General features: G+C 48.7%; 8 protein-coding genes across 8 annotated transcripts; 2 read left to right on the top strand and 6 right to left on the bottom strand.

Moving 5' to 3' along the window:
* Positions 1 to 2,205: 2,205 nt before the first annotated feature.
* On the bottom strand, positions 2,206 to 4,211 carry Aud_003594 (uncharacterized protein; the record flags this gene model as incomplete). The annotated part of the gene is made up of 2 exons (XM_043288544.1): positions 2,206 to 3,188; positions 3,242 to 4,211. 2 exons carry the CDS (start codon positions 4,209 to 4,211, stop codon positions 2,206 to 2,208), a joined length of 1,953 nt encoding a protein of 650 aa, XP_043144479.1.
* Positions 4,212 to 7,725: 3,514 nt separating this feature from the next.
* Aud_003593 (uncharacterized protein) lies at positions 7,726 to 9,200 on the bottom strand (the record flags this gene model as incomplete). Its single annotated transcript, XM_043288543.1, has 3 exons — positions 7,726 to 8,087; positions 8,146 to 8,737; positions 8,814 to 9,200. The coding sequence occupies 3 exons, from the start codon at positions 9,198 to 9,200 to the stop codon at positions 7,726 to 7,728; spliced, it is 1,341 nt and encodes a 446-aa protein (XP_043144478.1).
* Positions 9,201 to 10,663: 1,463 nt separating this feature from the next.
* Positions 10,664 to 11,637, top strand: Aud_003592 (BTB/POZ domain-containing protein; the record flags this gene model as incomplete). Its single annotated transcript, XM_043288542.1, has 3 exons — positions 10,664 to 10,797; positions 10,926 to 11,084; positions 11,139 to 11,637. The coding sequence occupies 3 exons, from the start codon at positions 10,664 to 10,666 to the stop codon at positions 11,635 to 11,637; spliced, it is 792 nt and encodes a 263-aa protein (XP_043144477.1).
* A 780-nt stretch (positions 11,638 to 12,417) lies between these two features.
* Positions 12,418 to 13,689, bottom strand: Aud_003591 (uncharacterized protein; the record flags this gene model as incomplete). Its single annotated transcript, XM_043288541.1, has 5 exons — positions 12,418 to 12,798; positions 12,851 to 12,928; positions 12,984 to 13,158; positions 13,210 to 13,345; positions 13,671 to 13,689. 5 exons carry the CDS (start codon positions 13,687 to 13,689, stop codon positions 12,418 to 12,420), a joined length of 789 nt encoding a protein of 262 aa, XP_043144476.1.
* A 726-nt stretch (positions 13,690 to 14,415) lies between these two features.
* Aud_003590 (ubiquitin-conjugating enzyme E2) lies at positions 14,416 to 17,945 on the bottom strand (the record flags this gene model as incomplete). Its single annotated transcript, XM_043288540.1, has 6 exons — positions 14,416 to 14,813; positions 14,867 to 17,486; positions 17,536 to 17,628; positions 17,695 to 17,709; positions 17,769 to 17,828; positions 17,895 to 17,945. 6 exons carry the CDS (start codon positions 17,943 to 17,945, stop codon positions 14,416 to 14,418), a joined length of 3,237 nt encoding a protein of 1,078 aa, XP_043144475.1.
* A 792-nt stretch (positions 17,946 to 18,737) lies between these two features.
* Aud_003589 (PRKRIP1 family protein) lies at positions 18,738 to 19,361 on the top strand (the record flags this gene model as incomplete). Its single annotated transcript, XM_043288539.1, has 1 exon — positions 18,738 to 19,361. One exon carries the CDS (start codon positions 18,738 to 18,740, stop codon positions 19,359 to 19,361), a length of 624 nt encoding a protein of 207 aa, XP_043144474.1.
* Positions 19,362 to 19,531: 170 nt separating this feature from the next.
* Aud_003588 (chaperonin-containing T-complex subunit CCT3) lies at positions 19,532 to 21,438 on the bottom strand (the record flags this gene model as incomplete). The annotated part of the gene is made up of 6 exons (XM_043288538.1): positions 19,532 to 19,624; positions 19,678 to 20,315; positions 20,378 to 20,968; positions 21,020 to 21,228; positions 21,287 to 21,353; positions 21,414 to 21,438. 6 exons carry the CDS (start codon positions 21,436 to 21,438, stop codon positions 19,532 to 19,534), a joined length of 1,623 nt encoding a protein of 540 aa, XP_043144473.1.
* Positions 21,439 to 21,973: 535 nt separating this feature from the next.
* On the bottom strand, positions 21,974 to 22,765 carry Aud_003587 (uncharacterized protein; the record flags this gene model as incomplete). The annotated part of the gene is made up of 1 exon (XM_043288537.1): positions 21,974 to 22,765. One exon carries the CDS (start codon positions 22,763 to 22,765, stop codon positions 21,974 to 21,976), a length of 792 nt encoding a protein of 263 aa, XP_043144472.1.
* Between the last annotated feature and the right edge of the window lie 394 nt (positions 22,766 to 23,159).

Raw genomic sequence — 23,159 nt, 5'->3', positions numbered from 1 at the left:
CGAACTACTCGGCTGGAGGTGAGCTCACATACCTCGACTGGACTAACTAATTAAAGCGAGAATGCCGGCGACTGCGGGGGCGCTCAGTCTAGATCCGGCCTCAGTCCCTGGAGGGGTTGATTCTTCCCTGCAACGTCCTCCTTATTATGGTATGTATATGGCAGCTTATTTGTCACTGTCATGGTCATGCACAAGAGGAGGCACACGTTGAAATTGCAAAAATGTAGAGATGCGGTGGCAGGGGTTCAAACAGGCGCCTAGTCTGCAGATGCGGCATTGGGCTCCTCGCGGTAAGCTTGTACAATGTCAAAGTGGGAAATCATCATGATTATCATCAGCATAAAAAAAAAAAAAAGGTTAAAAGCTAAAAGTCATTCGGCTAATGCATGGATGAACGGATGGACGGGGATTGAAGTGGACGACGATGATGGTGAGGTAGATAGGTGGAGAAGCAGAAGAAGGGAAAAGAAAGCCCGCAGCTGTTATGCCGTTGCCCATAGACATGTCAAATCACCCTGCAACACGACACTCTACCAATATCCTCTATATTCTACATCCACCGGTTACAGCATGCAGATTCAATGGCAATCTGCAGCATATGCAGGCAAACAAAAGAAGGATCGGACTTCCTGACTCAGGAAGTATAAAAAATCCAAATATCAAAAATAAGCGAAGCAAAAGCAAGCCCCCAGCCAAGACCGCTGGCGTCTCGCCCTGAAACTCTTCCAGTCTCATCATTCCCCCAATGGCGTTGTCGGCTGCTATATTTATCAGAAATAGATTACTTGCTCTACCGACTCCAAGACCAAGTGTCTATGCACTCCGAGTCCTCCCTGGACCATTAGCCAAACAAGCAACGGGCAATGATCAAGAACAACACCCTCCTCAGGTCGTTCTTTTCTTCACCATAGCCGCCATCAGCTCGAACCCGCATGATCTTCCCATCCAACGAACCATACCGCATATCTCCATGCGCATGGCCAGGGTCACGGTCACATCCTGCACGGGAGCCTACAGATGAAGTGAAGTCAAGGTCAGAGCCCGAGTAATAGTATGGCATCACTATCGACTATTTCCCGCTGTGGCGTGAACGAACCATCATTTCGACCACGAGTCCATGCTCAGGATAGATCAGATACCCTATTGACCACTGTAGACTCGTAGTACGGTACTACAACCTCGGAGCGTCACATTCGGAATCATACAGTCAGCCACTTAATGTATGCAAGACGGACTCTAGCTTGGTCAAGTCTAGCCGGTGCTAGTAGCTACTACCGTAGCTACCCTAGCAGTACTACTGTGCTGGTGCTACCTGACTCCAGCCCCAGAGAGTCTCTCCATTCTCACGTTTAAGCGTCAGTGCTCGGTCAATGACGGATGGCCTAGTGGACTTGACAGCACGGCTTGCGGACCAGATTGTTCTCCGTACTCTGTAGATACTGACCAGGAGCATTTCTGTCTAGCTGTTACTCTGCGGAATATCTCGAGTTTGAGCTCAAAGACTCTTCCAGGCGTCGACGGTGTTCTTGGCAGTGTCGCACGATGCCTGCTCTCGGCACTCGGCAGGATCTATTGTAAATATTGTTTATGCGACTATTGCCTGACCTCAGAAATTTTAGGAACTACGAGTAAAAGCTTTGAAGATTTTCGCTCTTCAAATGCCGAATGGTCTCTCTTACATGTATAGTTACAAGGAGCAATCAGAAGCGTAAGAACTTTTGAATCTGTTTTTGATTTGCTGGTATATGACTCTCACATGGCTGGTATAACATCATGACCATAGAATGCAAAAAAAATAAAAATAAAATAAAAATAAACGAAAAATGATCCAGGATCCTTGAGGTATTTGCTCGCGCCATAAAAAGCAAAAAAAAAAAAGCCCCCAAAGTAGACAATTGAGTAGATCTCAGATCTACAATGGACGAAGTGAACCAGACACCACAACTCAAAAGGCATCGACTTTTGGTCCTCGAACATGTATCCATAGTACAGCTCCCGTGACCATGCTCAGATGCATCAAAGTAACAACTCTGACTCGCTAGATCAATCAATATACGTCTATGTGTAAACAAGCCCACAGCGCAATATCTAGAGGACCTGCCAGACAGTCTATGCTGTGACACAGACGGTAGATAAAAGAATTCTTCCATGCCTTCCGAGGCGTCCATAAGGAGTTGCGGGCGCAAACATGTAGCATTGCTAGATTTAGAAAGGAATCTGAGTGCGTCGATGAGCATCCATGAGCTTCCGTCGCACAGCATCACCGCCGGCATATCCGCTAGCCTTGCGTTTCCGAGTGGGAGTGCGCTGGTCAGCATGTCTGGCATGACGGAAGACGCTAGCAGGCCGGGACGGCGAATTGGCAGGCATGAATTCGCGGTGCTGGGGTAAACGTAAGAGGGCCTGATATCTGTTATGGTTGCGACGGAAGGCCGTAACAATGCCACGATCCAGATGATTCAGGAAGCGTTCAGCACTGTTGCTCTGCTGTGCATCACCTCCACGGTTAGGGGTAGGAGTGCCGGTTACGACTGTCATGGATGCAGTGGCCATTGGCGAAGTAATCGCATCTTCGTCAGATGCTTTGCCCATCTCCTCGTCGGAGGAGCCGTCTCCAAAATCGATGAAATCCTCGACATTCAAGGCGGCTTCCGGATCATCATCGTCGTCGTCGTCATCCTCAAAGGAACTATCAATAGCAAAATCACGAGATGGGTAAAATGCCTCCGGAGGACCCATGACTTGACCACCCGGGGCAATGTCGTTTCCAAGGGCGGTGATCATTAGATTAGCGCTCGATGCCAACATCGGACTAAGGTCGTGACGATTCGGCGAGGCCAGAGCATCCGTGTCGCTCTCGTCTATGAGGTGCATTGTAGTGGCACGTGGGCTATTGTTCGCAGTGCCGCAAATGCTGTTGGTGGCAGATTCAAGCCAGTCATGGCGGGATGATGCATAGGCTGGAATGATGACAAGATGTTTCCCCGTACAGTCGACCAAGGCCACCGGCTTGTGGGGGTCTGCGACAAAAGTACCTAGGATTGGACCGCGCCGGCGAGTAGGGGGTTGACTTTTGTTCTCGTCGGCTGGAGGCAGAGAGGCGGAGGAATCGCGGCGGAGGATGGAACGGGGGTGGGTGATTGTTGCCGGTGGTGGCAGGTCTTCATCTGTGGTCTCGCCATCATCGGCTTCAAACATGTCAGTAGGAGGATCAAGGTAAAAGCCCAGGTATCTTGCATACTCTCATAGCCACTCGACTCGGATCCCTCGGAAACGGCGTCAGACTCGACGTGGTAGATATTCGAATGGCCATAGTCCGACTCAGCGAACAGCTCATCAGACTGGCGACGGCGGCTGCTGTAGTTTTCGTTGTCGTTCTCGATCATACGACGTAGTTGAGGATCGAGACTGTCCTGTTGCAAGAAATCACTCGGTATCTCATCCTCTGTATGCGAGTCGCTATCTGACGAGGAATCGGAGTCTTCCTCGAAATGGACACGCCTAGGCATGGGTGTCTCTGCAGCCGCTTCGCTGGCGAAGTCAGTCTCGCCAAAGGTTTCCATGGCACTGTAGAGCTGCTCCTCGTCAAAAAACGAGGCAGCAGACAGCAGCATGTGATCTTCAAAAGTGTTGGTACCGGCCAACTCGAGCTCAGACACTGCGGAAGTCTTGAAAACGTTGTCGACTTCGTGCTCGTCCTCCGACTCGAGGATCAGCAGCTCTTCCAATATTTCAACATCTTGGTCTTCATCGTCTCCGTCGCTGATATCGTCCACAGCAGCGTATACATCGTCCGAGCTCTCATATGAATCGCTTTCATCGCTGCTTCTTTGGCCGTCATAGCCATCATCGTCGGAAAGCCTCACCCTTTTCCGACCAGTAGACTTGATGCCCGACTTACGGCTCTTGTCACGCCGACCATAAGACGGGCCACGAACAGCTGGCTGTTCCTTTTCATCATCAGCGTCCTCTTCTGATTCATTGGCATCGTCACTGAGGGCCTCGATAGATGAGACCGAGGAGACGCTGGAGATCGACGAGCTTGAAGCTCTTCGTCTATGGTCAGTAGTAAAGGAGCTGAGAGGGAGAGATTTGCTGGACCGCCGTGACGACGAGCTCGTAGACTTGGGGTCCAGGTGCTTCATAATGTTGAGAGCACGGCTATCTTTGATAACGCCCTTGGGTGATTTGTGGGATTTAGTTTGCGTCATTGTGCTGATGACAATAGAATTGTTTGTGTTTAATTGAGGGAGCTCGTCCAGATTTAATTGTTGTATTGGGCTTTGGGTTTTCAGCGGCCCGGGTGTTGACAAAGTTTGATATGAGCGGATCAATTGCGTCAGAGACTCCAAGAGACTGGAGGTTCGAGATTCGAAAACCGGAGGAGCAAGGAAGGTAAAGTTTCAACCGTCAATTCGTAAAGTGTCGTCTCAGATGAAGGAAGGTTGGTTCGTTATCGTACATCAAGATTCGAGAGGAGAATATGTAGATGTGATGACGGATGACAAGGGATCGGAGGAGGGGGAAAGCACGAAGACTTTTCGTTGACCACAAAAGCACCTCAAGTCCTCAACGGACGTCAAAAGTGCTTCCTCTGTGAACGTGCTAAGGGGCAATTTCGACGCTTTCTCACAGTTTGCGTCGAAAGAGAAACAGATATCGTCAAGTCAAATTGGGAGTTACTCGGAGCTGCTGGACTGAGGAGCATAGGACATGCCCCCCAGTGAGTGATCTACAGCTCAACGAAAGCCATTCTGGCACTGAATCCTTGACGAAATCTGGTATATGATGGTTCGAAGTGTTTGGAATGTTAAAAAAAAAAGTAGATGGTAGAAGCACGGTGCTGGTGTTTGAGAATGAGATGGGGTGAATTGGAAGAAGGGAAAAGAAGGATTCATAGAAGAGGAGTGGCCGTACTTGGCACTAAGTAGAAGTAACGGAGCCCATACTGCTGGGCAGGGCGGGACAGCCTGGCTGTTACAGGCTTACAGCGCAAAACGACCTCGGACACAGAGACAAACTGCTGGGGCGGACCAAATTTTCCAACTGCAGTGGGGCTTTCATAACCAGGCTCAGCATTCTGGGCGTTTATTGGATAAAAGCTTTCCTTTAGCTAATGCTTATTGGTCGGCTGAAAGCTCACCGCATTTTCCGCTCTTCATTTTTCTCCTTTTCTCAAATTTTTTTGCCAGCAATTTTCTAATCATTTAAGAGCCAATCATTATTCACATACTGCAAAAGGCCGAAGGAAGGACGATGAAACGCTCCAGTCAGGAAAAAATACAGCAATGTTAATGGACGAGTCCCATTGGTGGTTGACGTCAATACCGAGTCAAGATGAGTAGGTCAAGTCATTTTTTACTCATTAGTTAGAGAGGTAGAGAATGATAGAGTCTTGCTTGATACGATACAGATAATAGCCTGGTATATCCGCGAGCATGTGTAAGGCACGCCCTCAGATTGAGGTGGTGTTACCCAAGGTCGGGTACATTAGACTGCAGATGGCGTGAACATTTCAGAGAGCATTCATGTCCACAGACAGAAGAGGTGACAGTCGTGAATCATGACAAGGACATGGTAGTGCTACAGTCCAATAAACCATCAGACAGCCATAGTTGGAGTGCGCTAACAGTTTGGGTGACTCATTTGACGATTCGAGACCGATGGTCAAGTCATTATGACTATTATGACAGTAATGATTCTTGTCATGGATCAACCCATGCAGTTCATACGGCTTGTGCACACTTACCAAACTCAGAAATCAGAACACAATTAGAAAATGAAAGGGTGATGATACAGCGACCCCTGAGGATAGGCACCTATACACTTCACTAATACCTTACTTCACACCCCGTATGTGTACTGTATGTATCCAGGTGTACCACCGAACTCGACAGCATGCCTCCATATCATTCAAATTGCTAATCTAACACCGTTTGGTTTGAGATAATCCGTAGTTTGGCACATTAAGAATAGCCTCACTGTTGCCCTCGTACCGGACGGCAGAGCCAACAGTCGTAGGTCAAGTCGGAGTCCTCCGTATGCAAGCAAAGAATGTAGATCCACTCAGATTCTTATTCCTAAACTCCAAGCCTCTAACGATGATCATTGAGGAGGGGCTTTCAACAGAAGGAAAATTCCACTGCCTAATACCTCATACAGTAAGTACTAGGTACTACTAGTAATGATAGTGAACGCCTCTTAAAGCCCAGGATGCTAGTTGATCCGTGTCCTATGCAAAAGCATCATAGACCCCGCCGAAAATTACCTCTCAAGACTCAGAAATGATGTATCAGATCTGGCACTCTAGCTATCGTATATTGTGTCGCCCCATGCACACTACCTTAGGAATTGTAAAGGCCATAGATAAGTAAACGTACTGACGGTACACGGTCTTAATGCGAGATTCTGCTCCAGCCGGCAGGGTTGCTAGCTGCTCCTACGCCTACAGCCAAATTTATATAATCCGGAGTAAGTGACTACCTCAGACACTACCCAAACAGACTGGTAGGTACAAATACAATCCACATCAATCCCCTCTGAACTACCTTCAGGTAGGTTCCCAAGTATTGGCTCTTCCACCAATGTTGCGGCCATTGGCCAAGTTCTCACGAAATTGTTTGGGTCTTGTGTTTCGATCTCCTCAGCGTTAATCCAGATAGATTATCATAGGTGCTCTGTCCCTAGGAATTGATATCACTGGAGTCCCTGAACTGATAGCTGAATTGTCCACCACTTGCCCTTGATGCCTTCGGCTCTCAATAGGATCCGGAAGACTCTCCTCCTCTATTCCCCACAGCGGTGGCAACAGCGGAAATGCAGGAAAGAGAACATAGAATCATACAGAAGCAAAAATGGTTAGAGACGTTCATTGAGAATAATCTCCGCCGTCTTACAGATCGCAGGCCGACCTTCAGGTATACCTTACCTTGCCGTTTCGACATGCATATTGCACTTGATGCTATTGGTTCAAAAGAGCGGTAAAGGGACGGCTGTAGCAGACATCAAACACATTTGCTGTATATGCAGTACAGTTGGCTTGGCGGTATCGAGAGCTTGAATATTATTACTAAATTTACCATTTAGTTAGAACAGACGGATCTTGCGGTACCCAAAATCCCTAACCCGCTGGATCCTGCTTACACCCGATCGGCATAATCCACGATCTCTAATTGGATGAAGGGTCTGCTGCACCCCGCAGTAGCCAAATTTCCTATTCTGCCGCATCATGTCCATGTCCAAAGCCAGAAATGATACTCACATGGCAGAACTCCGTAAATCTGGGCCCGTCCGCTAACGTTAGAGCGAACTCTATCTCTTGGGCTTCACATATGTCAGAATGATTTCAGTCTGAGCACATCGTCTGGATGCAGGGATATTGTCCGATTATGGAGTACAACGTCAACGAGGACCAACTTCGAGGAGTTAGATAGAGAGTGCTTGCCACTCTGGTCCCGTTTTACAAGCCGTCTGACCCACTACCATGGCTCGTGATGTTCGATGGAGATGTCCTAGTTTGTCGCTAGTACTGAACGAGTGGCCAAATTCAACGTCTGATCTTCATTGCAGCATTACCATTATTGCGTGACTCGATACTCAATTGATAATTCCCAATCCCGAAAGTTAACAACACGTTTCCAAAAAGTGGTATCAAAAAGAGAAGCCGGAAAATGAACGATGAGACAGGGGTGGTAGGTTGCGGGGGGATACTGCTCGGTGCTCTGCTCAAGTCCCTGGATAAGGTTCAACTTTGGGTGTCGGCTTCGTCTGGGATCTTGGCCACATAGATAAGATTGACTTTGACCTTGCTGGCTTTGGGGCAGGAGTAGGGGTGCTCTCGTCCTGTCCTCTCTCAGCGGTAGCAGTGGCCGATTGTCCTGCTTGCTGTGCTTCTTTGACGCCTTCGCGGATTTCAGCGGCTGATGCTCCTGGAGCCGCTGTCGTGACGAGTGTCTCTGTAGGACGTATCCTTCCGTCGGTGGAATCCTCGTTCAATCTGGAGATTTCCTCCTCTGTCACCAGACGCTCGTTCTCTAGGCGCACCTCGCGGCCGCGTTTATGACAGTACCAGAGTACGAATAGGAGGACTGTGTGGAACGTTCGCCGTCAGTATGTCAGAGGTAATTTCTAGTAGAAGATACTTACTGAACAAAGCCAAAGACCAGAGCACATTCATTCCCAGGACTGCTGGGAATCGCGCTCTCAAAAATGCCATAATGGACCGCAGCATGCCCACAATGGCTGCTGGTTTACCAACCAGTTCCTTCAAACTTGGCACCTTGAAGCCCATCTTATTAGCAGCTGCAGCCGCCTTGCCTACATTCTCAACATTGAGGCCGCTTCGGCTGGCCCTCTCGCTAGCCGCTGCGAGCACTTCCGGTGCCAATGTCTCGGTCCACCTCTCCGGGAGTTTCTCAATCAGTTTTTGAAGAAAGCCTGGAAGCTGCGAGTATGTCTGCTGTAGCTGCTTATTGCCATTGCTAAGGAGCATCTCCAAGTCGTGGTAAGCAGTCGGTACGCCATTTATGAGATCCTTGAAGATGAGTGTAAACTTGCGCAGGAGATCCTGGGTCTCGTCGCTGATTGAGAAGACGCGATTGTTATCTGCAGCTAAGTTGAGGCGCTCCAGGATCTCCGTCATGTCATCCGTCTCTTGTTTCGCTTCGCTGTTGGCAGGGTCGGAGGATTGAAGGGTTTGCGAGGCATTCGGCTCTGCTGGTGCTGTCGCGTCTTTGTCCTAAAACGGAGTCAAGATGTGAGCAGACGTCTTGCAAGACTTCGAAACAACAGAGTTCACAGAAATGATGTTGTACCTTCTTCTTCCAGCTTGTGCCCCTCCTACGCAACCAGTACCATGGCCCCTTCTTCTTGTCTGAAGGTGAAGTGCTCTCAACTTGGGAAAGCTTCGAATCCGTACGGACGACTCCAGCATTGCTCACTCTTCGCTCCTCCTCGCCAAGCTCCTTGAACTCCTCAACCGGGGAAAGTGGTAGGGGGACATTATATGCCTCTGTGCTTGAGGGGTTGACAGGGGGATGGACATTCTCATCACCGTTCAACGACAATGTAGCCTCTGCCTCTGTAGGTTGAGCAGTAACTGACTGTAGGAATTGCTCGTCTTCGGCCGTCAGGACTGGGTCATGTGGCTTGTCTGCCTGTGAAGGGCGCCTCCAGTTCTGTAGATAACTAAAGCGCTGCATCTCGGTAGGTTAATGTTAGATGTTATTTTGATAATTCTCTTGGAATCGAATTGTATAAAGGAAGAAAAAAAAAAATCCATCAAACGCGCTTAAAAGGGTAAAGATGGCTGGATGAAAAGAACGCATCAGCGGGACATTGCGTTTCCTCTGCACTCTTGAAAGCAAGGTATCCCTTGACAAACTGCGCAAAGGGGAGAAATATATAGTAGCGCTGAGTTAATCGCCACAGCAATTAATATTCATTCAAATGTAGGTTAGAGTTCTCAGCGAGATACTTCTGGGTTGTTAGTAGGCAGGAGTCCCAAACATCAAATTTTCTAGTAACTACAAGCGCCTATTCAAGAACTTGATTGCACTGTAAAGTGGCTTTCACACCCGATGATATCATGCCCAAGGCATCCATGGTCGATCATGTGAAAGAAAATCATCAGCCACTCAGCTCCCGCCGTTTGCACAGCCACGAGAACCAGAATAGTGGGTACCAGCCACATAATTGCATCACCTCCCGACCTGATTGGTCCTTGCTAGTCGTGGGGTATAGGTACCTTAAAGGTAACCAGCCACGGGTCCACGATTTCAAGTTGACGAAGATCCTCGATTTAATCGAGTTTCCCTTTGAGATACAACATATCTGGGTACGATCACTTACATATGGAAAGCGTCTCTAGTGTACGAGTTGATGGTGTTGTTTGCGCAAAGATGCCTTAGAGCCAGTGCATCCTTCATCCTGTAATGAGTCCATGACCATAGGCGATATGGGTCCTTCTGTCACGACTATACTACAGTACTGTAGATCTGTACGCGGGCTTCTGGCCTACGAGAAGCACAGAGTGTCAGATCTACACACTTCTCAAGGTTATTCCAAAGCCTCGATAGGGATAGTATCTACGGCAAAGGCAACGATTCAAGAGTGCTGTGTTCACATAAAACCAAACTTGAGATAACTTGAGTCATTCAAGGATACTGTCTGAGTCATGTATAAATAAATCAAATTGGATGGATGATTCCGAGCTCGTCTGCCTGATCTTGGTCTCGATTCTGATAGGCATCCTTGTCAGCTGCTAATCCCATCACATGATTTCGTCGCTGGTCACTCGGCGCTTCCACTTGAACTTCATTTTCTTGTTCTCCTCTCTTTCTCTTTCCTCACGCTCCCAAGAGTCGGCTATCGTGCTACGTGGATCTGACCTGGATTCTCGTATGCCAAGCTTGTCTCAAGACAGTGTTCTTCTAGTATGGTCTTCTCAATGAAGACCCACACCCACGAGAAGATACACTTCTTGGAACAGCTTCCAGGACTCCCCACATGCAGCCTGCATGATTCGGCAGCGTCGCTTCTTTTTATCGACAAGTTCGTCCAGTCTTTTCCATTGTGCTGGTTCCTTCTGTCGCTCTTTTGCGTTCTCACCTGGTTGTCTCTGGTATCTTTTCTGCTGAAGCTGTTGGATGATAATGACAACACCATGACTTCTAAACGTTCATTCGTTTCGCGGGATCGAGTGGAAAAATCCTTCAAGTCATTCAAAAGGATGTACAAGGGACATTCAAAGGTGAAGAAGCAGAGGGAAGAGAGCCCAAAGGGCCAGTCCACAAAAGCGTAAGTGGTCTTTCGCGCTTTCGGCTTGCCACCCGTCAGCTGTATAAATAAGCCTTGTGATGGAGTCAACCTCTCTCTGAAAAAAATAAATTGCATCGTTGAAAATGATACTGACTATTGAATCGCAGTCCGCTCACAAGTCCTATAGTTACATTGATTGTGGGCAGGGATCGGCGATGCTTCGTAGCTCATGAGGATGTGCTATCCCGTTCTCCTTTCTTCCACCCTGTGCTAAAGGACCAGTTTGTAGGTGATAATGTGGACAAGGTTCTAGGCTTGCCAGACGAGTGAGCGTCAAGATTTCCCTTCACCTTCTTTTCAGCTTACTGACATACTGTCAGAGAGCCTGAAATCCTGTCTTGTGTCCTCGAGTTCCTGTACAAGGGCGATTACACCCCGCGCATCGTGCATGACAAAAGCCAAAGCTCATTCAGACTCGAAGGTTACCAGGACAGCTCTAGTATCAACAGTCACGAATCAAGCGCAGCGACAATCTTTCTTTCTGCCATCAACGGCGTAGTCCTCCGGGACACTGCTGTGTACTGTGCGGCTGAGAGATACGGCTTGGAGACTCTCAAAAGCCTTGCACTTCGCAAGCAAGGACTTCAGAGAGGCATCCCTATTGACGTGATCCTGCGATCCGCTCGGTATGCCTATGACAACACGCCGGACTCTGAGTCTCGACTGCGCGCTCATTACCTAGCGATGATCATTCGCGCCCGTCATATCTTCAAGAGCAGTGGAACCATGCAATTTGACATGGAGATGGGCCATACATTCTACTTTGATTTGTTTGTTGCGATGTGTAACCACATGGATGATTTGGAGGCACTCAAGTAAGTTCTCCCCCTCTGCGCACTTCTCACTTGTTAACTGACAAATTATTTCGGCAAAGCCAGCATTGATCGAGCACTCAAAATCGTCTAGGCCACATCGTTACGGCGGATCAAATGGAAGAATGACCCAGTGCATCGAATAACCCATTCAGATTGCCAGCCTTGCAACCAGACTGAACATATCATTTCAATCTTATCTGATACTCACTTTTTGCTTCTACCGAGGTGGGCCGGCTTGTGGTTTGAGTAACCATTTGCTTTACCACTTTTTAATCTTACTGGCGTACCGTGTGGCTTGCTTTGTGTATTCAGATGTCACTCCTTGGAGGCTTCTCCTGGAAGCACTCCGCTCTTGCATGCGCCTCTGTTGTTCAGATTGGTGGGAGAATGTGAACCTACTAGGTTGTATATGCGTCTAATCTCTTGACGCATTTAGTAGCTTGTTGATATGATGAGAGAATGATCCTTATATAGGAATTGAGAGATTCGGCCACCTCATTTTACGCCTCCTCCTCTAAATGCTAAGCATTGCAAGGCCGAAATCCTTGAAGGTCTGAAAATTTCGCACCGAGTGAAGTCGGAGCGTAAGTAACGTGCCGGTTGATATTAATACATAGATGGCTAGGTAGCTCGACCTGCATTATCATCCTCTTTGTATAGAAATGCTTACGTAGGAAACACCAGATAGACCCACTACAGGGCTCCCCGATAATGCTGCAATACCCCACAAGTCAAGCGCAACAATCCGCTAAGCGTGAAATGCTCGAACAGCTTGAGTTCTGCTCTAAGTCGACTTCTTTCTGCGACCACGCTTGGGTTTCTCCTCAACGGGCTCAGCCTCATCACCGTCCTCGCCCAATGACTTCCTCTGACGCTTCGCAGGCTGCTTCGCAGACGCCTTGGGCGCTTTCTCCTCAGCGGCAGCTCTGGAAACCCGGCCTCTTTTGGTAACGGTTGGCTTGGGCTGGACCTCTTCCTCGTCAGATTCCTGTTGCAGGTCATCGTCGTCCTCGGTGTCGCTCTCTTGTTTGGCACGGCTGCCCTTCTTGGCTCTTTTGGCCTTGGGCGCGGTAGCTTTTTCCTCGGGCTTGTCCTTATCAGTTTGAGTACGGCCCCGTTTCTTTGATTTGGGAGTCTTTTCCTCCTTTTCGGATGCGGTTTCCGCCTGTGATAATCTTAGCGATATGCGTAGAAATGGGTTGTCGCGGAGCAAGTACCTCTTCGTCGTCAGCCTTCTTCTTCTTCGGGGCACGCTTGCGGAAGCCCGTCATGCCAGGCCGATTCATTTCGGTATCCTGAAGCGTAAGTCAGTATCAACTTGATATCGATAGAATCCATCCAAAGACATACCCCCTTCCAGTCCTCATCGTCAACGTGTCCCTGTTCCAGAGCCTTACGGACCTTCTCCTGATACTCCGAAGGAAGTTCCTCAAAGCCGTCAATGGCGTCCAGATCCTTCGAGTCACCACTCGCTTCCTCAACGGCTTCATTGAGGTGGCCGATGATCTTAGGCGTGACGCATCCCCTGGTCGGGTGTCAGTGATATTGCGAGTCTAAGATATAGGGACTAACTTACCAGTGTCTCCAGAAGAAGCTCTGGAATCTTTCGGTGTCGACCCAGGTGCCGAGACGGAGCTCGCCTTTGCCGATTTTGAGCTTTTCCTCTTTGCATTCTTTGTTTTGGCAGCCCGCTCGGCCGGTTGAGGCGGCCTCTGATTGATGTTAGTGTATTTGTTTGATTTCCGAAGATGAAGGAAACTCGGAAGTGAGATTGATGATCGAGTGGAAAGCTAGACACATGAGGTGCTAGATATAAATAGTGGATGGATGCGAGATTGACGAAGAGAAGCACGATGATTATCCACACCTGCAACTCCCTTGTGTACGGTTGACGTATGACCGCCACCAGCAATTCAAATCAGGCACAAGTACAGGCAATTGCTGACAACATTTGAAAAGGAGGAAATAATCGTCGAGGACATTAATTGATGAAGAAATAAACCCACAAAGCATTTTATACATAGAGAAAAAGCTTACCCAAGCGATAAGTTCCCATATTCTATGGGCAGCAGACGACGACACGGTCCGCGAGCGATGAATGAGGAAACGACAGAAATTAGAGGATTACGTCTTCGATGGAAAACAAACAGAGTTATCTCAATTTCTCCCGAAGATTGGAGACACTGCCAGCAGCACCGATGGAACGGGAGCGAGAAGAACCGTGGAGCAGGAGAGGACGGACACAAGATGACGGAGAGAAGATGAAGACGAACGGAACACGCCAAAGACCAAGACCGCAATGTATACTCCCACAGCACAACACCCTATGACCCAACTAATGGTCGTCTTTAATTGATTGTAACTAAGAACAGTAGTTTGAGTTTCTAAGACCTCGGTGATTTTCGCGTATGCATTTTGGGAAGTATGTAGTCCATAAGTACTTGGCTTCATTGTCTTGCTCCTTAATGGATAGACGATCTACTAATCGATGAGACAGCTGCCCCCTGTGTTCTGTCTTTTTTCCATTTCAATTTCATTCTACTTGGAACTACTCGTTGCAATACAGATTCTTAGGTCTATGTACTCCGAACAATGAGACATGAAATTGTCCTCCTTGTCGACATATCTCCATCAGCTACGGCCGAACGATGTGTTAGTCGAAATCAAGAGCATAGCAGTCAGGTTATTGACTATTTAGTGCTTAGCTTGCTTGATAGTCTCGTCAACCGGGAACAACGTTGGATGTCAGTGCGGCCTTGAGAATGCACTGAAGCTGTGTTTCTTAATAGGAATCGCTGGCAGTGATTGTCGACTCAATTTTCTCTAGATCAGTGACGTGCTTCCTCAGCATTACTACGGCTCCAAGGCTAAGACGGGAAACAAATTGAGCCGCTGCGTTCTCCTCGCCAAGCTTGTCGGTAGCAGAGGTGTTATTGTGATGCTCAATCATTCCGACGGCCGAGTCAATAGCCTGGCGTAGTAAATGTGGGCGACTAGATGCATCGTCTCCCTGCCCAAATTTCAAATAGTTCCAAGTCAAAACGTCTTCTAAGCCAGCGACTGGATGCTGAAGCGCATGCTTGATAAAGATTCGTGTCGTCAAGAATGCCTTTTCTGTGTATTGTGAGGACTCGACGCGACGGTTGTCGTCCACAGCAAGGACATCATAGCCGGCCTCGTCTGTGAGATATTTGAGTGATTCTGAGCTTCTAGAATTCCGAGGAGATACTTACTGTAGAATGGGTTCTTGACCAGCACAAGGCCCATGATGGAGACCAGGATCTGCAAGGCAGTGGACTTAATGGGCGACCAGCTTTCCTCCGGGTTCTTTGTTGGCCAAGTACCTAAGATGCTAAGACAGATTCGACCGTCTTCATACAGGTTCGGATTGACCCTTCCCTGCCCATTCGTCCAGGAGTGGAAGAAGGAAGCGGGAGGTTTGTTGGGGTAATCTTCAGGGAATTGGAAGTCAATCACAAACGGAGCATACTCGTATGGCGTTCCATGAGGACCAATGATCAAAACACGTAGGAGATCTATCCTAGATTCCCAAGTCCGAACAAAGATACCAGGAGGCAGCGATGTCTGGAGAATCTCATATTCCTTCCGTATACGACTCATCCGTAACCCCGATTTTCCGCGCGAGGATGTTGATATGAAATGGTGGTCAGAGGGAGGATCACTTTCTAGAACCGAAAAGCCTGGAGGGCAAGTGGATGGTGAAGGACATGACTGTGCGATAGATGCATTGGAATGATCATCCGCTTTGGATGTCTCCAAGTTTTCTTCCTGGTCCTCAACGATTTCAGCAGTGATATTGATCTCAGCTATTTTCGGTGCCGCAGAATCCTCCACGGCGATCACATGGCGCGAGTCGTCAAAGCCATCCTCATTGTCGGAATCATTATCCGCCTCGAAGTCATCTTCTGTCAACCACTCTTCATCGTTGCTGTCTTCATCAAGTCGCTCACCACCTTCATATTCATATGTTCGATCGAACATGAAGGGATTTGACGTCCAGGGGGGCAAGCCAGGTAAGTCAAACATGTCAAGCGGTGGAAGGGGCAAAGGGGGCACGTCGTAATCATCATCAATCACCATGAGTATTCTCTCCAAAGGAACGCAAATATCACGACAACTGCTGCGACCGACCTGTCGAACAGTAATGTTGCCCTCGATGTCCACTGAGACGACCCTACCAAGGAAGTCACAAGGAGACTGTCCGTTGTACTCATCATGATGAACAACATAACGGGAAGGTAGAGGGGACGAATCGATCGTGATTCCATTTTTGAACTCTTCCGACTTGAAGAGTGCCAGCTTCATAGATTCAAGATACATGGACATCTCGAAGAAGTTCATCGGAAAGAGAAAGCTGTACAGGGAAGGCCCAGTGACCGCGGGCGGATCGCGAGCTGTTGGTGGAAAGACCGACCGATGGACCTTTTCTGGAACCAGCAGCACTAGGTCATCCAATGCTTTTCCTAGACCAGGATACAAGCTTAGCTCATAGACGGAAACTTGAGTAACGGCATCACCCAGTTCACCCAATCTGGAACCCGGTTTCAGCATGTTCCCCTTATGGAGCAGTTCGATATCTGGATCTTTGTACCAGCGAACGGATGCTACTCTTTCTCCGCTGTCTACAGCTTGTACTATGCCAACCTTTCGAGCACGGTGGGATTCATGGCGGCAACAAGGCGTGCGAATAGTTTCGAGACTTTCGCTCAAGACAACAAGGTTTCCAGGCCAGACCTCGTCATCGCCACCACCATTGAACTTGTGCAAAGCGGTAGCGGCCTCGGTCGTGACGCTCAAATCCTGCCACTGAACCGTCACCTCAGTTCGGGTGGATAACACGCGAAAGAGATTTATGTCATAACCAAAGGACTGGTCGGTCGGTATCTGCTTGTAATTGTACTTCGTTGCATCAGCTGGGTTGCGAAAGCGAACCCTATCTCCGGGGTCCGCCTCAACCCATGTGTCTGATCTGACTGTCCTTTCATTGAAACCCTCGGTGGGCAGCTTGCCAAAGTCGCACTTCATGGCTGTCCCTTGTAGCATTGTTGCTCGGATAACCTCACTGTTATTCCCACCATATGGCGGTCCTGCACCATAGACATTGGGGCAGAGCCACTCCACGTGAATATTCATGGCAGGAGTCGCCAGGACATGACCTTCTGGTTGTGATTTTGAGCCCATTTCTAGAGACCAGTCTCCTCGACTCAAGTTCTTCGAGGACGTCAGCGTAAATTGTCCAGGAAAGACAAACTCGGATTCCACGGTCCAAAGGTAGTCGCCGTTGGGCAGAGGATATGACCTCATGGCATCCTGGTTGCTTGGCCACGATACAACGTTGTCGGTACCAACAGTCATAGGAATTTCCAAAGCAAAGGGATCCAGAGGCGACACAACTTTCTGGTTTTGAAGAAGGACGACTGCATCACGCTCAACCTCACGCACAACCCCCAACTTTCGTTCATAAACTATGTAGTCACCCTCGGTGAACTCCTCGTAATTCTGAAGCTCTGACAGTGGGACATTATGGAGCAGAGGGGGTGTCGATTCCTCTTCTACGGGTCCTGGAGAATTGCCACGTTTGACGGCTTTTTCGGCAAACTGCAGTGGTCCCTCTTCTCCTGTCATGGGGTCTGTCTTTCGATATGCAATGGGCTCAAGCGTACACGTCACGGCGGCACCGATAACTGTGCCGCTAAGAGTGTCATCCAGATCTCGTTTGACAATTTCGCCAGTGCCTAATGCTCGATCAATAAGTTCAAGATCATCCTCATGTAGAAGAGAGTTCCCTTGCGAGGGCTCCGAAAAGTTAACATAGACATAGCCTTTGGGAGGCTTCAAGAAATTAGCCTTTGAAGCATGTTGAGTCCAACAGATAACATACTGCGCCAGTCTCTAGAAACTCAAGCAAGACTTTTTCAGGCACTGAAGAGTACGAGACTATCAGAACATCATCTAGAGGCTGGTGGCTATCAATCTGCGAAGGGAAACCCCTTGTCAGCCAACAACACCTGAAGAAATAAGGTAAAATGGTGTGAAATACATCGTGGTGAGTTCTCTACTCATGGCCGCATTAGTTTGCTGGACATTCTACAGCTCCACCTTGATGTCACTCACATTAACGATACCCAACAGAGAGGGCTTTGACTTGAGACGACATAGGTCGCTAAGGTCGAGCTAGTAGGCCTTTGTGAGTTCAGGAAGTCCTCTAACAGGAAATATGACGCTGACAGTAGTGCTGACCCTCCTATTGCCCGGACTGGGAGCTTCAGTAGACGCTGACCTAGATGACATTGTAATGAGAGTGAGAGATCATGAAGATAAGGAGGGACTCAATGTGCGGGGGAATCAGCGAATATCAATGTCTAAGCTAACAATAAGAGCTGCATAGGGTGCAAAAAACCGGACGACCTCAAAAGAATCAATAACGGTCAAAACAGAAAGCAGTACGAATAGTTGGTGAAGGTGTACAGACTAAACAGAAGAAACAGTGTTCTTTGAGATGGGGGAAACAATCAGACAACAATAGATACCTGAGGCTATCACATGCGCTAGTTGGCCTCACGTCTCTCCGTACATCTACTTTCTGATTACTAGGATCTTTTACCACAGAGGGTGTGTTCTGGCCGTTGACGGCCACATCAAATTGTTTGGACAGGAACATTTCACCATTTAGTCATCTCCAGCAGATCCATATTCTACAGCTACCCACCAAGTCTAGAGAGGGGCATCTGAAACTTGGCGCAATCGACGAAGTAGAGGTACAGAGGAGCTGACGGCTGATAAGCAGACGTCAAAGAGGCATTTATCTCACCGCTCAGAATTTATCCGAAAGTTGATTGAGGACTCCATCTTCTGCTCAACAACCATCTGGTCTCGATCGCCTTAGCGTACAAAGATATTCACTGTGTCTGCGGACAATTGAGTTTACTTCGAGAACCTTAACGTCATCTTTCGCGCAAAAGTTCCAGTACCTGCACCTTACGTCAGAAATCAACCGGACTAGTCTGCGCGACGACCTCTCTCCAGCTCATCACCACCAAACCCACACCCTTGCTTGAATTGTTATCGATTTTACGTCCAAATATGTCGGAGCCAGGCCCAGAGTCTATCCCTACAAGCGCAGATCCGCGTAGCAAGAGACCTGTCAAACGTCGCGCAGTCACCCCGCTCAGCGAGCAAGCATCGCAAATCGAGCATCTCTTCCGCGACCCAAACAAAGAAATAAAAATTCCCGAGCCGTCGAAACAACGATCCGCAGCATCACTTGCTCCCCCTCCAGAGATTGTTGCGAATGTGCAGGGTTCTTCGGCTGGTGCGGGCTCTGGCGAATTCCACGTCTACAAGGCGAGTCGCAGGAGAGAATACGAGCGTCTGCGCTTGATGCAGAGTGAGGTCGAAAAAGAGCAGGAGGATAAGGCTTGGGAACAAAAGAGAGAAGAGGCGAGGCGGAAGGACGAGGAGAAAACTGAGAAGAATCGGAGGAGAAGAGAGAAGAGGAATGCGACGAAGAAGAAGAGCAACGACAACAATAACAATAACAAAGACCAGAATGCTGCGGTCTCCAATAAAGGGCCTAATAAGATGGCAGTTGAACAGGCACTAAGGCGCACAGAGCATGGCCAAGGAGACGAGGAGGATCAAGCGTTGGCCGTGGAATGGGCTGATCACTCTACTGAAACACCAGGAGTGATTATTCACGAGGATTGAGTCTACGAGGCTGCTAGCTGGATTGGAACGACATTCGCCGAGAAACGATCCCTACCAGGTGTGCACTATGAAGATACCCATGTAATTTTAGTCTAGAAGGATATTCGTACAGTTTCGGATTTAAATCGTGTAGCATTATGTACGCATTTTTATTCGAAGACTTGGGCCTCCTAATCATCTCCACCGGGCATGTGAGCACCACCTGCCTGCTGTGCAGACTTACCACTGCAGATGTCGTCAACGCGGAGCAGAAGGCAGGCCGACTATGGAACGTTAGCTCGATACACTTTCAATAGGGGGGTTTTCTAGGGCGTACCTCAACTGCAGTCTTGATGCTCTGGAGTTTGACCGCTTCCGGTTCCCAGACGCCATACTCCTTCATATCGACGAGGTTACCCGAGTCACCATCCAGACCCCAGGTGTGCTGACCCTCGACATGCTTAGCTCTCAGGCGTGTGAGGACACGGATGGGGCTGGCACCGGCGTTCTGTGCTAATGTCCGGGGAATAACCTCCATAGCGTCCGCCACAGCCTTGTAGGGCCATTGTTGAACACCTTCAATGGACTTTGCGAGCTGACTCAATCTGACTGACACCGCCATCTCGATCGCACCACCACCAGGGCACAGCCGTGGGTGGAAGATGACATTTCTGGCAACGGACATAGCATCCTGCAGGTTTCGTTCGATCTCGTTCAAGATGTCCTTGGAGGGACCACGCAGCAAAACCGTGCAGGCCTTGGGGTCCTGGCATTTCCGAAGGAATGTAAAGTATTCGTCACCAATCTTTTCGATCTCGAAAAGCCCGCATCTCGTTCCCACGTCGGACTCCTGCAGGTCATCGACACGGTTGACAATTGTGGCACCAGTGGCTCTCGCAATACGGTTGTTGTCCGTCTTTCTTACACGGCGAATCGCTGTTACATTCGCCTTCACCAAGTAGTGCTGGGCAAGATCTGAGCAGAATTGTCAGTCAGTCTGGTCATCGGTCGTAGTAGAGTAGTTACAAAAGCCTTACCTGAGACGCCCTTCTCGGTGAAAACAACATCGGGCTTCAGGGCCAGGATAGCATCACACATGTGCTTCACTTGTTCCTCCTCAATCTGAAGAATACGGTTCCAGTCATCCTCCTTGCTGATCTCAATGTTTGTCTGAGACTCGCCCTTCTTGTATTCAAGTGGGCAATCGAGCAGGATGATTCGAGGATTCTCTATCCTTCTCCGCATCTTAGGGTGAGTAATGTCCTTGTTGATCATCACACCGTCAATAACTTCGCTGTCTTCGATCTGTCCACCAGGAATCTTCTCAATACGAGCATAGCGCTTGATGTCGACTTCCCTCTTTCCACCACCAGCATCGAACGAGACAGTCCGAACTGCCTTCAACGCGAGGTTGCACATCAGTTCCGACCAGCGGGAAACGAACTTGGTCCCAATGGACGACTGGATCAGCGTGTACATCGCCTTATCATCGTCAATATCCACGGGTAGCGAGACTTCCTCCACGATGGCAAGTGCGTCGGCAAGAGCACGCTTAAAAGCCTGAATGATAACCACGGGGTGGATGTTGCGTTCGAGTTGAGGAAGGGCCTGGGCAAGCATTTCACCAGCTGAAGAATGTTAGACACATTTTCAAGTGAACGACCGACAGTAAAGAATACCTAAGATGATGACGGTTGTCGTTCCGTCTCCGACTTCCTCGTCCTGAGTGCGACTGAGCTCGATCATGCTCTTTGCTGCGGGGTGCGACACCTCGATTTCTCTCAAAATAGCATGTCCATCGTTCGTCAGAACGATACCCCCCATGGGATCCAGCAGCATCTTCAACATGGCCTTGGGTCCAAGACATGACCGGATAATGTCCGCAACGCTACACACGGTCCTTATTAGCATCGGAGTGGGTATATCGGGTCGAGTGTCACACGTACGTCTTCGCAGCGGTAATATTCGAAAGCTGTGCCTTACGGCCGACCTGCCTATCACCAGCATTGGTGTCTGAAATGCACGCTTAGTGGTCTGAAAGGAGCGTAAGGCATATGGGCTTGAATAACATACTCATCACCACCACTGGGGCCTGCATATTAGCGGTGTTGTCGGGTTACTTCGGACGAGACGGCTCAAGGAATGAATTTCGATAGAGTGACAATTATCACTGTCCCAAACACGATTCTAGAAGCAGCCGAACGATGGGCCTGCTGAGCTTGAAGACGTGGAGTTGTGCCCGCACCACCATCAAATTTCCAGCGCACCGCGAAGTGGGATTGAAGCTCACCGCCCCCTAATCTACTTTGGGCTTAGCTCGTCAGCAGTTTCCCCTGAGCTACCAGGCAAATCGTGTAGAAAATTAGATAAACAGAGACTGAATCATTTTCGACTTGACATCTCTAAAGCAACGCCGATTAAAATCTATGATACTCCAAACCTGTAAGATTTCCGGAAGACATAGTAAATATCCTCTAACATGATTACCAACGCCCCGCCAAATACGACCCAAGCACCAAGTTTCGGTCAAGTCTGATATCAACAACACTGCGGATCATTATTATCGCCATGTCCCAATAGTGAGCAGGACGCAAGAAGGTAGCTTAGCACAGTCGTGGATACTGAATGTTTGATCAGGCAACGGAACATCTCTTAAAAAATCGGCTCATCCTCCCAATCTTCTTCTGAAGCCGGCTTCGCATTTCCAAGATGATTGATGATCGTCTCCTGCGAAACTCGGGACGACCAGACCTTTCTTCAAAGGGTTGGCCTCCGTACCAAGTTGCATATCTGATGTGAGACCGACTCTTATCATCCCGCTCCGCGAAGTACTCCTGGATGGGAGATGAGTTGCGCTCCTTTTCGACACCTGCATCTGCAATCATCTCCTCCTGATGGCAGGTGAGGTCTGATTCCGGGATTATGGACGCGGATTGTGCCTGGTGGACTGTATCGCGGAGTGTAGGTTGAACTTCTGCCGTAGCTTGTCCTTGGTTTTCACCGCAGCCCATCTGTTGAGGAAGTACATCTGGTGTCTCTCCGAATTGGTGATGTCCTGCTCTGTGCGTTGACCGCCTCTCCACGAATTGCGAAACCACGCTGTCGAGCCACGCAGAAGCATGTCGGTTGCGATTATATGCGACTGGGCTGCGGAATTTGAAGTGAGGGTTCTCGCGTTGCAGTCGTTCCAGGCGCTCCATGTGAAGCTCTCGCATTATCTGCTGCAGGTGATGTGGTAGGCAGGCCATGGCGTGTTCGTCAAGATCATAAACAACTTCTTCCTCGTCTTGGGTGTCGTAACCAGCGACTCGTGGTGTCTGCCCGTAGCTCTGCCACTGCATTGTGTTGTAGCCGTAGTTGTAGTTGTAGTTGTAGTTGAACTCTCTATGGAGGCTGGGAGGAGCCAGAGGGATGTAAATTGGCATGATGAAAAAGAGGTATAGATATGCCTTATGACTGAGAAAGATGATTTGGGGCGACGCAGAGTATGCTGCGAATGTTTGAGCTGTTAGGTGATCCCAGATGAAGCTGTATGCTGGGGTATTTTATAGTCCCTAGGAATGTCCTCAGGTATCAGACACAGTGAAGATATCATTCCGTATAAGCATCAATATACCTTTCTATTCACTATTATCTTTGTGTTCCACGCAGCTGACCATTGAATAAGACGAGATCAATCACAGTACATCAAGTAGAAATAGGTTAGGTTATAGATTCATTCATCTTAATATCATATTGTAGACCTCAACAATGATATTTTTCTGTTTAGAGAACAATTGAATGTCTATAAGCTAACATTGATATAGCTTTTCTTGACTT

Source organism: Aspergillus udagawae (genome assembly GCF_001078395.1).
Source record: "Aspergillus udagawae IFM 46973 DNA, scaffold_2, whole genome shotgun sequence".
NCBI classification, from domain to species: domain Eukaryota; kingdom Fungi; phylum Ascomycota; class Eurotiomycetes; order Eurotiales; family Aspergillaceae; genus Aspergillus; species Aspergillus udagawae.
Note: the sequence above shows the minus strand (reverse complement) of the source record. Positions and strands in the feature narration are given on the sequence as shown.